This window comes from Mastacembelus armatus, chromosome 3 (genome assembly GCF_900324485.2).
Source record: "Mastacembelus armatus chromosome 3, fMasArm1.2, whole genome shotgun sequence".
NCBI classification, from domain to species: domain Eukaryota; kingdom Metazoa; phylum Chordata; class Actinopteri; order Synbranchiformes; family Mastacembelidae; genus Mastacembelus; species Mastacembelus armatus.
Window position 1 is genome coordinate 52691 of NC_046635.1, and position 14877 is coordinate 67567.

General features: G+C 37.8%; 1 protein-coding gene across 1 annotated transcript; it reads left to right on the top strand.

The window, feature by feature from the left end:
- Positions 1 to 346: 346 nt before the first annotated feature.
- psmd13 (proteasome 26S subunit, non-ATPase 13) lies at positions 347 to 6563 on the top strand. Its single transcript, XM_026320568.1, has 13 exons — positions 347 to 533; positions 1284 to 1362; positions 1864 to 1898; positions 2024 to 2079; positions 2188 to 2231; positions 2322 to 2408; positions 3523 to 3694; positions 3782 to 3861; positions 3973 to 4098; positions 5224 to 5286; positions 5674 to 5754; positions 5902 to 6018; positions 6306 to 6563. Exons 1-13 carry the CDS (start codon positions 433 to 435, stop codon positions 6399 to 6401), a joined length of 1137 nt encoding a protein of 378 aa, XP_026176353.1. The 5' UTR covers positions 347 to 432; the 3' UTR covers positions 6402 to 6563.
- The last annotated feature ends 8314 nt before the right edge of the window (positions 6564 to 14877 follow it).

Genomic DNA, 14877 nt, shown 5'->3' on the forward strand with positions numbered 1-14877 from the left:
TGTGATGTGTACCGTGTGGCACTATACATCATATTAAAAATAACTGAATTTTTAGACTCACTGAGTTGACAAATAAATCTGTACATTCGATTTTTTATGACAGCCTGTAAGGTGGAGACTCGAGCACTCACAAACAGTTCACTAGCACTAGTCCACCTGAGCTTTTTTAACAAAAGTATCAGCGTGTCATTAAATGCCACTTGTAGTCTCTGAAGGTGATAAATTTCCTCATCGTCTGTTATAGTATAGTTATAGTAATAGTAATAGTTTTCAGTTCTTATTCTACCAACAGCATGCGAAGGCAGCAATCCCTCCTTTATGTCCCATCATTCTTTGCGCCGTGAAGCAGCGTAGGTTCACGACACGATAGGTTCCTTAACGTTAGCTGAACATTCAACTTCATTAGTCTGAATAAAAAATTGAGTAGCTACCATGAAAGATGTTACCGGGTACCTCAAACAGCAGCAGAGTAACAGCTCTACGCCGGAAATGGCGGCGGAGTGGCACACGTTGGAGGAGCTGTACAACAAAAGGTACAAAACCAGGCGCATAGTTGAAGTTCAGGTGCTAAGCTAACGCTAGGCTAGCTGATGCTAGCTAGCTCATTCATTGAACTGTACGCTGAGTCATGCAAAGCTAGGGCTAGCTGCTGCGGCTCAGTTAGCCCGCGGCTAATTTCGTTTATAAAATCAAAACTTCAGCTTGTTGCTAATATTTTTTTGTTGAACATGTAGTCGCGCTAGAAAAAGACCATTTCATTGGTTGTAGCTTTGAGTTTCAGAGCAGATTTTCATGTCATTGGAAGGCACAGTTTATTCAGCTTTTAGAAGTGTTTATTAGCTGTTGATTAGCATGTCACTGAGATGAGCTTATAGTCATTAGGGTTAACGTTAGCTCAATATTATTCTTTATAGCGTCAACTACAAATTACAGTGAAGATTAACTGACAATCAAAGGCCTCATGTGTGTAAGTTTGCCCTGAAAAATTCAAATGTTGACCATTATTTATATTTCCTAAGCAATAATCCTTACTTGGTTTGAAAAACATCCTAGGGACACAGAGTATTCAATATTCAGAGGCTGATTAACATGAGTACCATCAGGACCTTTTCATCTTGCTATTTACAATATATAGATACTATAGATAATTTAGGTAACTTGGTACCCTTTTCAATATAATAAAAACTGGTGCAAACTAAAAAAAAAGGTATGGTAATATTCCTGCAACAAAAAGTTGATCACACATAATTAACTATTTTGACTAGCTGTGTTTTTATGGACAGGTTGTGGCATCAGTTGACTCTGAAGCTGACAGACTTTGTTAAAGATTCCTACTTCAAAACAGGAGATGGTCTCATACAGGTAAATGCATCACAGTCACACAAGTTGCTTTGAATGATTGAGGATGCTGCCAGCTATTTTATGAACATTGTTATAGCATCTATAATGTCTCTGACATATAAAGCTGATTATTACTTATGAGTATCAGTAGGGATTGAAAACATCATTGCATGTTGTTTTTTTCCTTTGAGAATGTACCCTGGGCCTCCACTCTGTTTATACTAGTAAGAAATAGGAACTGCCAACAGCACTGTGTATTTTGTATTGTACCTTACAAAGCAGTCATCAACAGTTAATCTCTGAGACACAAATATATTTTGTTATATTAGAAGTAAAACGTGTAAGTGTGCTATTCATAGGTAACACCAAATGCAGTCTTTTCACTTGAGGGGTTTCTCTGTTCATAAGTAAAATATTTACATAGAATACTCAACATAAACTATAATTGAGACTTTATTTCCAACGAGATGACAATTAAACACAGTGTTTTCTTGCTCTTTTTGTTTTGTTTTTTTTATACAGCTCTATGAAAATTTTCTTTGTGACTTCGAACACAGGTGAGGTCAAATTGATGAGCTATTTACTGTAGTCTACTCTTGTGACATCAGCTATAGTGATACTAGTTTACAGTCTATAGCTTATTAATTTCTTTTGATGCTAATTTCTTATTTTTGCTTAACAGAATCAATCCTCTGTCCCTTGTGGAGATTATACTGTATGTTGCCAGACAGATGCCAGGTAAGGACAACATTATGGATTAGAGAATATTTCTCTGCTGAGTTTATAATTTTCAGAGTGTTTAAGGATTGTTTTTTTTTTGTTTGTTTGTGTTTGTTTTATTTTAAGATCCTAAAGATGCCATCACTTTTCTTGAGAAGACCAAGGAAAAAGTACGTTCACAGATACTGACATTGCAGGTTTTGAAATATAAATATTCTAAACTGCTAGCATTAACCTTTAAATGTGTCTGTGTGAGCCAGGTGAAAAGTAACGAAGAAGCCATTATTCTCTGCAAGACATCCATTGGCAGTCTTAAATTGGATATCAGTGATCTTCCTGCCACAAAGGTAAAATGTCTTGAAATCTCAGCTCCCTCCTATTTTCAAGCTGCTGATGTAAAACATGCTTCACATCCTGTTGAAATATAACACAGTATGGCACATTTTGAACATCAAGTTGTAATGTTCACATGTGATGTGTCAGGAAGCAGAGTGACAAAAACCAACATCTAGTGTGTTTGCACATGGGTGTGTAATTCTTTTCTTTTACTGAAATACCTTGCAGCCACACTCAAATAACAGCAAAAAAAGCATCAAAGCATTCCCAGCAGAGAAATCCCCACAACAGAACTGAGCATATAACCAGAACTAAGCATATATAACAGTAATTAATGTACAGATTCACAGTAATGATGGGCCCCCAAAAAAAACTTAAACCCACTGAATAACCGAGGTTAAGTGCCTGATTTAAAGCAGCATTGGTTTTCGGCATCCATCTCTCAAAGCATGATGGGAACGTTGGTATCAAAATCTAAATGCTAAGCAAAAGGGGAAAACAAAAATAGAGATTAAAAAAACACAGGAAGACCCAGCTTTTCCTTTGTGTTAATTTTTGTGTTTATATAGATAATTAACCTTGTTTAAAAGTAATGAAGAACAATTTTTAATTACACAGACCAATTTTCATTAACACTAATGATGCTGTACTTCCTTTGTCAATGTCATTGGAAAACTTAGTTCTTCAGTGTTCTACATATAAACGTTTCCTAGTGTGCATGTTTGTAAAAGAAAAGATTATGTCAGTTCATGTCTAATAAAAAACAATCTTAGAACATGTGCTGGTTCTGATTTGCTAGATGATCTCAATTCGTGGATCATGGATTGTGCATCTGTACATGGAACCTGCTGAGACCACTCAGCTGGTGGATCGCCAGATTATTGTGTTTTTAATCAGCTACTTCTAAGTAGTAACTTATCAGAAAAATGTTTGTGCAATAATTGTATAATAAAGGAAGTGAAAACCAAGCAACAGTAGCTCAGACTTCAAAGGTTCAAAAGATGAGTGGTTTGAAGTGACAGGCTGGAGTAGCATAAATATGAGCAACTCCTGGCCACACCACTCAGGCTGTGGTTCTCTATGAAAAAGTTGTAGATCAGGATGTATTTCATCTTTGTCTTCCAGAAAATCATTGAAGAGGTTGAGGAAATGTTGAATAACTTGCCAGGGGTGACATCAGTTCATGGCAGGTTTTATGACCTCTCTAGCAAATATTATCGCATCATTGGAAACCATGCCGCCTACTACAAGGATGCTCTGCGCTACCTTGGATGTGTGGACATAAAAGACCTTCCAGGTAAACTAAGGCATGATGGGAAAACAATGTGGATTTGGACCTAAAATAAGTGGCTAAATGATGTATTGATGGTTATTGACTTTGCAGAAACAGAGAAGCAGGAGAGGGCATTCACACTTGGACTGGCTGGACTCTTGGGAGAAGGAGTTTACAACTTTGGAGAGCTGGTATGATTCTCACTGAACACATTTCTCTCCACATGTTGTTTATAACTGGTGCTCAGCCTTTCAGCTGAAGCTCGGAGGAGTAATCCCCACATCTGTTGTTTGTCTTTGCAGCTGATGCATCCTGTGCTGGATTCTCTGAGGAACACAGACAAACAGTGGTTAATTGATACACTATATGCCTTCAATGCAGGCAATGTTGAGAAATTCCAGGGCTTCAAGTCCGCCTGGGGTCAACAGGTGATTCACATTCCAGCATATACTGAGATCTTAAAAATTGTCTGCCTGTCTATGAAGAGCATGTAAATACTAAAAATTCAACATATTCATTTGTGGCTTTGATTGTTTAGATAAGGGAAAACATGAGTATGAATTCATAAACTACATGACCATCCTAATCTTTACAGTGTGGTAGACCTCAGTGGGTTTGCATAGACAGATTAAACTTGGAATAACCTTTCTGTGCATGTAATAATTCAGTTTCTGCAGACTAGACATTTTACACACAATATAACCTAAATTGAACCATTTACAACAGTAAACCATTGAATACCCAGTAATGTGCACAGATGTACATGTTTACTGAGAAAAGGTGCCAATGTGAAGATCAGTCTCAGGACCTTAGGTTCATATATATTGAGAAAATCAGTTTTTTGCCAATTGGCCCCTGTACTACATTAAATTCAAAGTGAAACAATCAATATGTGAACAAAGTGAAGACTTCAGCTTCAAATTAAACAGTTTGACAAAAGTGTGGCTTTAAATAATTTTTATATAGCCACACCCATTGTTCGTGGCTTATAAATAATATGACTAAGTAACATAATTAGGTTAAACCTATTTTTAATACCTAGATGAAACTCCTTTGCAGTCAATGACCACCAGAACCTATTGACATGACCAAATGCTTAGGTTTCCTTCTTTGAGATGCTTTGCCAGGCCTTTACTGCAGCTGCCTTCAGCTGTTGTTTGTTTGTGGGTCTTTCTGCCTTGAGTTTTGTGTTCAATAAGTGAAAACCATGTTCTATTGGGTTGAGATCATGCAACTGACTTTGGCGTTGAAGAAGCCTTATATACTCCTGTATTCATTCTGCTATGTTTATCCACAGTCAGGTCACACTATAACACTGCCTCCACCAGAATCAGTTTAGTAGTGTCCAGAGACCAAATGGAAAAAAAAAACAAACAATCATTATCCCACTACATACAAACCTAAGTGGATGTTGGTTCATTCAAAGAATTCTCAATGTACTGGAAAAATGACCGTTTCAACAATATTTGGAACCTGGTCAAAAAAATCCTCACCTGAACGTGACCACTGTTATTTGCCAAGTAATTTTTTTTTTTTTTTTTTCTTGCATCTAGCCTGACCTTGCCGCACATGAAGCTAAACTGATGCAGAAGATCCAGCTGCTCTGTGTGATGGAGGTGAGACAGAGACTGAACAATTATGTAGCAGCTGATCTATAGTTTCATCGATTTGTCTTTTCTCAAAAGGGAAGCTTTGACAATGAGAGTCTGGTTCACACCAGTGTGATGATAAAATTAGTTTCAGTGAAGTCACCATCAGTATACAATATTTTCTGCCCTACTAGATACTTTACACCCACTGATTTTATTTAACACAAGTCCAATTAACTACTGTTGTCTAGCCCTCTGACCATGGACTAAACAGTGTTCCCAAATAGTTTTAGAGTAAAGCAGATCCAACCAAGTTTATTCCAAAAGTGTACCAGATCACATGGTTTTCTTATAATCTCCGCTGTGAAGTTTTTAAAAACAGGAAATAATTTAAAATGTCTTTTTTACTTCCAGATGACTTTCACTCGCCCTGCAAACCACAGACAGTTGACATTCACTGAGATTGCTCAGAGTGCCAAAATCCCTGTTAATAAGGTCAGCGGGATGACAAGTGTATTTAATCACCACATCAGTTCAGTGTGTCAGCAAACTTGAAATGAATTAGTTTGAGAGAAAAAAAACTACAAATAGAACTGAAAGGCTGTAGTAGTTTCTGATGTTCTGTATGTTTGTCTTTTGCAGGTGGAGCTTCTGGTGATGAAGGCTCTGTCTGTGGGTCTGATCAAAGGCAGTATTGATGAAGTGGACCAGAAGGTGCAGATGACCTGGGTGCAGCCCAGGGTGCTAGACCTGCAGCAGGTATTTATTTTGTGCAGATTTTTTCTGGAGCGGGTTAATACCAGCATTTCGTTTTTAGCCCCCACCCCAATACAAGAAATTCTTGTAACTGGCCATGTTGTATGTATGTATCATACATACAACATGGCCAGTTACAAGATCATATCAGAATATTTCCACTGGGCTACAGTAGAGTGTCTGAAAATATATTAATCTCAAACTATAAGGTAAATCAGCAGTGATGCTCAACAAATGCAGGGAGAAATCCATTTCTGCCTGCTGGTCTAACTCTCTCCCATTGGTTTCAGATCAAAGGCATGAAGGAGCAGTTGGACTTCTGGTGTGGTGATGTTAAGAACATGGCCATGCTGGTGGAGCAGCAGGCCCATGACATCCTAACCTAAACAGGATTTCTCCCTTAGTCCACATAAGGATAATATTATTTTTCTCTGAGGTTTCTGTTTTGTATTGTTTTCTTTCTACTCTACTGTTACTGTCTCTGTTTATTACCAACCTGTAAATTACACTGGTATTTCACAAATAAACAACTGGTTGTAACATCTTCACCACACGGACTCAAAATATTGTATAATCATAATAATCTTCACAAAAACGACTAACAGGTTAAAGTATCCAGCTTGGATTGGCCATGTGTTAAATTTCAAGCATTAGATTGTCATTTTGGTCCTATGTAATTACTAAATAAATACTAATTTCACAGTATGTCAGTTTTAGTTGGATGTTGTCTTGGGCAAAGTAATTACATTTTGCTCAGCTTCTCTTTTTGAACATTTTGACTTTTTTGTATTAATTCCTCCCCTCACACAGGAGCCTGCAGATTTGATGAGCTGCAAATGGAATTTTATTACCTAAAATGATATTGAGATATTTATTTTTATCAGTCAGAGGATCAAAAAACATTTGTAAACTAGATGTAGCTACCAAAGTCTTTGGCCCCTTTTTTAGTTGTATATTTAAAGTATTTCCAGCTCATGAGGCTTTACTTCTCTACATCCATCCATCATCTATACCCCCTTATCCCTAACCAGGGTCACAGGGATCTGCTGGAGCCTATCCCAGCTCTCTTTGGGTGAAAGGCAGGGGTCCACCCTGGACAGGTCCCCAGTCCATCACAGGGCCACATAGAGACAAACAACCTCACACACTCACACTCACTCTCACTCCTATGGGCAATTTAGAGTCACCAATCAACCTGACATACATGTTTTTGGACTGTGGGAGGAAACCAGAGGACCTGGAGAAAACCCACGCAAGCACAGGGAGAACATGCAGACTCCACACAGAAAGGCCCCTGATGGGTTTCAAACCAGGAACCTTCTTGCTGTGAGGCAACAGTGCTAACCACTGCTCTGCCCTATTTCACTACATCCTAAAAATTTTTTCTTAATATTATTGTAGATCACACCAGATCTAGTCAGTGGTTGTTTTGTATTATAGCATCTTACATGTCAAATATTTGGTAAGCTTATAAAATATGAGGTGACTCATATATGACTCAATAATGTATAAAGACGGGCAGCATGGTGGATGAGTGGTTAGCACTGTTGCCTCACAGTAAGAAGGTTGTGGGTTTGCATCCCGGCCTTTCTGTGTGGAGTTTTGCATGTTCTCCCTGTGCTTTCGTGGGTTTTCTCCCACAGTCCAAAAACATGCATGTTAGGTTGATTGGTGACTCTAAAATTGCCCGTGTGAGTGTGTGAGGTTGTGTGTCTATATGTGGCCCTGTGATGGATTGGTGACCTGTCCAGGGTGTACCCCTGCCTTCCACCCGAGAGAGAGCTGGGATAGGCTCCAGCTGATCCCCGTGACCCTAAGCCAGGAAAAGCGGGTATAGAAAATGGATGGATGGATGTATAAAGACCACCTGGGGATTATTACTACAATCAGGTTACGGAGTACAAATGTGCAGTGGATGGAACTTCTATGGATCCAAGAAAACTAAATCACTGGCAGTTTTTTGTGGATTTGTATTAAACCCTAATGCCTTCTGGGAGTTTAAACAAGTTAGTGTGGCACATGACTTTAGTACAAACTGGCTTGAGTCCATAAAAACCAGGCCATTGAAAGGTTAAGATATTAATTTAAGAACTGAAGATCTCATCTGTCACTGTGTTATTAGTTTATTAATAATCTATTTTCTTGACTGGTCAACTAAGCATTTTTGTCTATAACATTTTTGAAAAAGAAACTTATCATTTCCTAGAGCCAAGGTTTTATTATGTTGTGTCTTGTTTTACTCATCTCCAATCCAAAATATTGAATCTACTTTTAAAGACCAAGAAAACCAGCATTTGAAGAGTTGTCATATATACAAAAACTAGTTAATTAATTTACAACAATTATCAAAATGGCCCAACTGTAACTGAAGAAGAAGAATAGAGAGAATCATAATAATCAAATAACATTTTGTGTGTATCTGGGTTGTTGTGTATTGCTCGTTGGAAGTATTCTTGTGTTGAAACAGTCAGCTCTACTGACTGGGGTGAAGACAGAAATCTAAGAAATATTTCTCACCTGATGTTAAAAACCTTAACATCTTAAGAAGAAAGTAAGGAATTTATAACTTCTCTTAGCACTGAACATCAGGTTCATGTTTTATTCTTTAGAGAGAGGTGGCAGTGGGGATAAGAAGAAAAACAAATAATGGTGTCTTTAAAAATACAGTTTATATTCCATGATACCATAGTACTATGATGTTTTTTAAGACCTACAAAAAAGCAAAATATAAATTTTTGGATTCACATGGGAAAAAGTATAAAATCATTTTACTTTTACTCAAATTTTAGAATAAAAACTATTTACCAAATATCCATCCATCCATCATCTGTACCCCCTTAGTCCTAACCAGGGTCCCAGGGATCTGCTGGAGCCTATCCCAGCTCTCTTTGGGTGAAAGGCAGGGGTCCACCCTGGACAGGTATTTACCAAACATCTTTTTAATTAAAATGCTCCTAAATGCCAGACAGCTGCACAGGCCTGTGAAGTTGGATAATAGTCGATTCTTGTTGATGAGATTGTAGATAATGCATCTAAAGAATAAAGTAGTATTTGTTTATTAATTGCATTTGAGCAATAGGATTTTTTCTTCTTTATTAGAAAGTATCAGGATGTGAAATAGCTAGGATAAATCTGACACTGATTTTATTTACAAATCACTGTTGAAGTATCGTCATTGTCTTCACTTGTCAGTGTGATACTTCATCTACAGTCTCACAGCTTACTTTTCTTTCAATTTCAGCCAGTTTCCTAATATTTCATTCACGTTTTTACATTCTAAACATGCTGGATTATTAGTTTCTCATTTTATTTATTCCAGAGTATATACATATAAAATGAGCTTTCAAAAAGTGTGAGTGAGTGAAATGGGTTTTTGTTAATTTTGCTGAATATGGGTTTTTTAAATGAGTTGCAAGACAGCAGATGTAGGGTCAATATATATATCTCTGGTTGCTTCCTTCTCTAACCCTGCTCACATTCAAACAGCAACTATTTTAGTCTAAAGTTACCCTAACTTCTTACACCTTTGATAAATACGAGCCCTGGTGTAAACTAACTTTGAATGTTTCTAAATGATCGGTGTATTCTTGCGTGACTGCTTGATCCGTGTGAGTCTTTTAAGTTAAATCACTGATTCTTGAGAGTTGGCACAAATTTTTTAAAATCATTTTTTTAAAATGCACACTATACTCATTGCAGTTATATATTTCTGTAGAGAAAAGTCTTAGCTGTAGAACCCTACATGTAAAGGAACAGATTCTAAATAAAAACTATTTTTTGACAAACATCTTTCCCTTTTGAACTCGAATTGTGTCAACTCTGTCAGACACACTAAGAGCTATACAATTTTACTTCTTAGTCCAACAAGAATCTAAATGTTCTGAACTAAGCCGTAATAGGGTTTAGTAACTCTGATATGTAATAAAATAAAATATATAAACTTAATTTGTGATTTCACACTATTCTGAAAACCCAGATTTCTAAATATCTTCATTTTCACACCCTGTTTTTAATTGTAATATTAATACTAAGACATGAGGATGTAGATCAGGGTGCTTTATTTCATCAACATAAACAATAATAAACCTTTTCTTTCAAAAAATAACAAAACATACATCTGACAGTGTTGACAAAGAACTGATGGTGTTGACAAAAAAATGTGTGCGTTACTGATTAAAGAAGAAATGTGTTTTTTAAACAGATGGAGGTGACAATAGATGAAAAAATAACTACTACTCATCTTCTATTGAACATATAAAATATAATGAACATACTAATAATTACACCATTTCCAACTGTCCAGACAACAAAAAAATGCCCTCCTCTCCTCCCCCATCTTCATCTACTTCATCTCCTCCACCATTTCCTTCTCCATCCTTCTCTTCTTCCTTTCCTCCTGTATTCCTCTCCCCTCCTCTTCTCCTCTTCCTGTCCTCCATGTCCTCCGCCTTTGAGGGTCCTCTGGTGCCTTTCTGGTGTGGGTCCTGTGTCTAACTGGAAAGATAAATGAAAAGTCAGTCAGATGAGGATAATGGATTTGGCAGAAATTTAATATAGCCCAATATTCATAAGCATGTTCCAGTATAACTTCATGAAAATAAGAAATGTTGTGTTTTCCAACATTAGAATTAGCACTTTAAGTGGGTCCCTCTACAGAGGCTACAATTCAATGTAATATTCAGTTTCACAACCAGATGCTGTGAAAATCTACACACTGGCTTTTTTGTTTTAAATATAAATATGAAAGTGACACAATAATAAGCAGACCAAAGCCTGTTCATGTGCTACAAGTTCTGAATGTAAGTTATACAGTATGGTTAAATAATGTAATTCATGTTATATATGTACATCTATGTAAAACAACAACTCTGAAATAACATTTTTATCCACAAATAATATTATATTAGCACATTAAGAGATTATAGGTGGATTTTTGAACTCCGTCAGGTTCCATGTCTGATGGAAAATTCAAAAATCCACCTATAATCTTTTAATGTGCTAATATAATATTATATAATGGCATATATTTTCCCTCCAAAACATGTATTGTACACTGCAGCTAGGTGTTTTTTCCTCGGGTGCCAGCTGTCTCAATAACCTCACTAAAATGTTTAAATTCAATCCACTATTATTTAAAAAACTTATCATAACTGAGAGATGGTGTTGACATGGTCCAGCTTCGACCACAGGAATATTGACATTGTTTGTCTAAAATATCAAAAAGTTTCAAACTTACCAGAGTATGTGTGGTAGCGTTGCATTCAGCACAGCCAGGGAGATGAAAAGGGGTCTTCAGGGACATAGTTGACAATGCTATTGGCTGATTTAATGAGATTTATGAAAAGATCTGATGGAGTTGACAAAAACTGAGGACACAACTTCCATCCATCCATCCATCCATTTTCTATACCCGCTTTTCCTGGCTCAGGGTCACGGGGATCTGCTGGAGCCTATCCCAGCTCTCTCTCGGGTGGAAGGCAGGGGTCCACCCTGGACAGGTCACCAGTCCATCACAGGGCCACATATAGACACACAAAGACAGACAACCTCACACACTCACACTCACTCCTACGGGCAATTTTAGAGTCACCAATCAACCTGACATACATGTTTTTGGACTGTGGGAGGAAACCAGAGTACCTGGAGTAAACCCACGCAAGCACAGGGAGAACATGCAAACTCCACACAGAAAGGCCGGGATGCGAGGACACAACTTTGATAGGCAGATTTTTATGTAAAATATTGTTTGATGCTCACTTCATGCATTGTTTTATATATTTATAGTCTTTCATTTGAATTTGATATATGTGTATTCACAATTTTAGATTTTTTTAAAATGCTTTTGGGCTGATGAATATTGCGACCTCTAGCTGACGACAATAACATGGACCTTCTAATTACAGACCATACATTTAAACAAAGTTTAGCAAAAAAAGATTAAACTGAATTAATATAAATTTGACTTTTCTATGTAGGACATGTTTTATCCCGACTCTCAAAGAATAAGTGAAATATTCATTTTATCTTCATAGCCTTTCAAGTAAAAGTAAAGCTGGTGAGCAGGAACAAAGATTGTGACGAATGGTGTGCAGACTGCAGCTGATTAAATCTTTCCACAGCTTTCACTGGTGTTACAGCCACATCCAACTCACGTTTGTTTCAAGGTGCAAGTGACAAATTTCCTGCCTAATGACATGGCTGTGAAAATACCCTACACGTATTCTGATGGTTGTAAAGGTTGACAGAGATGAAGCTGTCAAACAGGCATTAATTCACTTCTGCTCAATGTGATTTTCAAGGTGTTTTCATGGTGAATGTATCACACTACATCTTCTAAAACCACTTTCTCAAAGTGATACTTTTGCCTTTTTCTCAATTGAAATCTAAAATAATCTGCAGAATGTTCGTTAAGAAGCTGGTATCTCTGGAAATTATTCAAAAAAATGTTTTTGATGCTTTTACTGTATCTACTAGTATCACAAATATTTTTTTTTTCATTTTATGCTTCTATATTTAGGACCCAAAATATGTGTTTCTTTGAGCACAAATGATTAAAAATATAAGGGTGAGACTGAAAATAGACAATAATTGTGTACAATGTATTTAAAATGAGGTACTATTGAACAGACGAATACATAATGCATAAATGTATGAGTGTTTATTGAAGGTGAGGAACGATTACAAAACAGTGATGCGCCTTTGTCATTCTGACCTCTGCTTTGTAAACTGTTCAGTAATACAGTTATAGTTGTTGGATGCACTGTATACTTTTTTTGTATACATAGATATACGTGTATGTCCTTTTCCTTTTAGGAATAATATTTTAGCTATATGAATACTAATTTTAGGTATTTGTTGTTGTTTATTGTATTGTTTTTTTATTGTTTATCTTTGGTTTATCTATAAGTTATTGTGGGGACAGAATTGTTCATGAATAAGGCTGTTGGGACTGCCTAAAAATTCTGTTGGTGGAAATAAAGGGGGTATTTTTAAATGTATATTTTACATGTATTCCTACATGTGCTTATCCTTTTTTCTTCTCTTTGTTTTTGGTGTAATACCGCACCTTTTCCATAATCTGTTCTATGTTTCAGATGAAAACAACTTAAAAGAGGTTAGACTGTCACAGTTATTGAGGTAGGCATTAGTTAATCTTCAGACTACATTTGAAGTTATCACCCACCACAAAAATATATAAATAATGTTGGTTTAGCTCACCGGGTCAGTGTTAATCTGTCTTTGGCTTCATTCACTGGTCACTGTACAATCCAACAGATGGTGTGTTCAATGACAGAAAGATTTCCAATACCATCATGCCATGTGACCGCTATGAACGTAAAGGTGACTGTTTGGTTGTGAGACTGTAATGAAGCTCCCGTATTTTGGTAGACAGAGGTCACAAATGTATTTGTGGGTTTGTGGAAATTTTATCACTGAAAAAGGTCAGTCTGGGTTTCTGTGGTCTCCAGTAAAGCTCACTTGAGTGACAGCTATAGTCCATTGGTTTGTCTTTAACACAACAGTGAAAAAGATGAACAACAATTAGCTAAGGAGAGTGGCATGGGATCAATGAGCTCACAAACCTCCAGTTGTGAGGAAAGCAGATTACTGACTGACCACCTTTCAGTGTGGGAGGAGGAGTGTGAGAGAGTGAAATGAGGCTGGATAATTAGGAGAGCAGGCTGTATCCCCAAAGGGCGAAAGCAGTGAGCTCTATACATGCAGCTATTGGCACCATCTCTCCGTCTCTATCTCTTTAAGAAGAGTGTGTGTTCAGTGTGTGCGTATGTGGGGGAGGGGTATTGGCTGGGGTGGAACAGTCCTGTAATGAGCAGATTTTAGAGAAAGGGGGGAGCAATAGAAACAGAAAGAGCGAGAGAGAGGCTGAAAAACAAGACAGGACAGATGACTTGGTGGATTTGGGATAAAACAACAATCCAGGTCCAGGCCAGCGCTGACATGGAAAGGATAAAGGGAAAAGGAGCATAATAATAATTTTCTGCCTCTTTTTTTTCTTCAAATCTTCATCAAGAAAAAGCTTTATTTTTAAATCACAGCAGCGCAAAGAGGAGAAAGAGAAGAAATGAGAGGGGTCTGGGAGATAGTCACACTCCATTATGTCTGCTGAGGTGTGTGTGCAAGTCTGAAGCTGTGTGTGTGTGTTTGCTGGTTATGGATGTGTGTCTCTGAGTGTTAGCCTGGCTTGCTTGTTTCCAGGCCATGCCAGAGAGCAATATCTTTAACTTTATCTTTATCTTTATCTTTAACTCATTTTTTGAACGACGTACGAGTGCACCAGCATCCCTGTGCTGCCTCCCTCTCAGTGTGCCGGTGCGGCAGGGATGTGGGGATGCTGTAATGTCTGCCTGAGCTGAGCTTAGTCGCTGCTGCCGCTGCCACTCTGTGGGCCTCTGGGACTGCTGGAAAAGCCTAGGCCTTGCTTGTCTGGAGCGCCCCGCTGCACAGCTGAGCTGACAGGCCAGCAAGCTTCCCGGCTGCAAGGCTGTGAGGTGCAGGAAGGTGGAGGAGGAAGTGGAGGCGGATGAGGATGAGAAACACTCTGAGCCTGCATGCCCATGGGAAGCAGCATGCACTGTGTTCGTCACTCCAGACCCATCACTGAGGCTTAGATTGCTTCTCCATCACAAGGTGATGCTTTCTGGGCCATGTTCTGCTGTTTTTAAAATTAGTATCCAGTGTTTTACATCCTAAACTTTACAGGCGAAAGTGAGTTGAGGCCCTGCACATCAATGCAACCTGATTCAAACGAGGCCTCATCCCTTTTCACACCTTCTGAGTGAACCAGGTTCTAGTTTTTTCTTTTCTTGACATTCTAAGGATTTGCCTAAACCTGTTTCATGC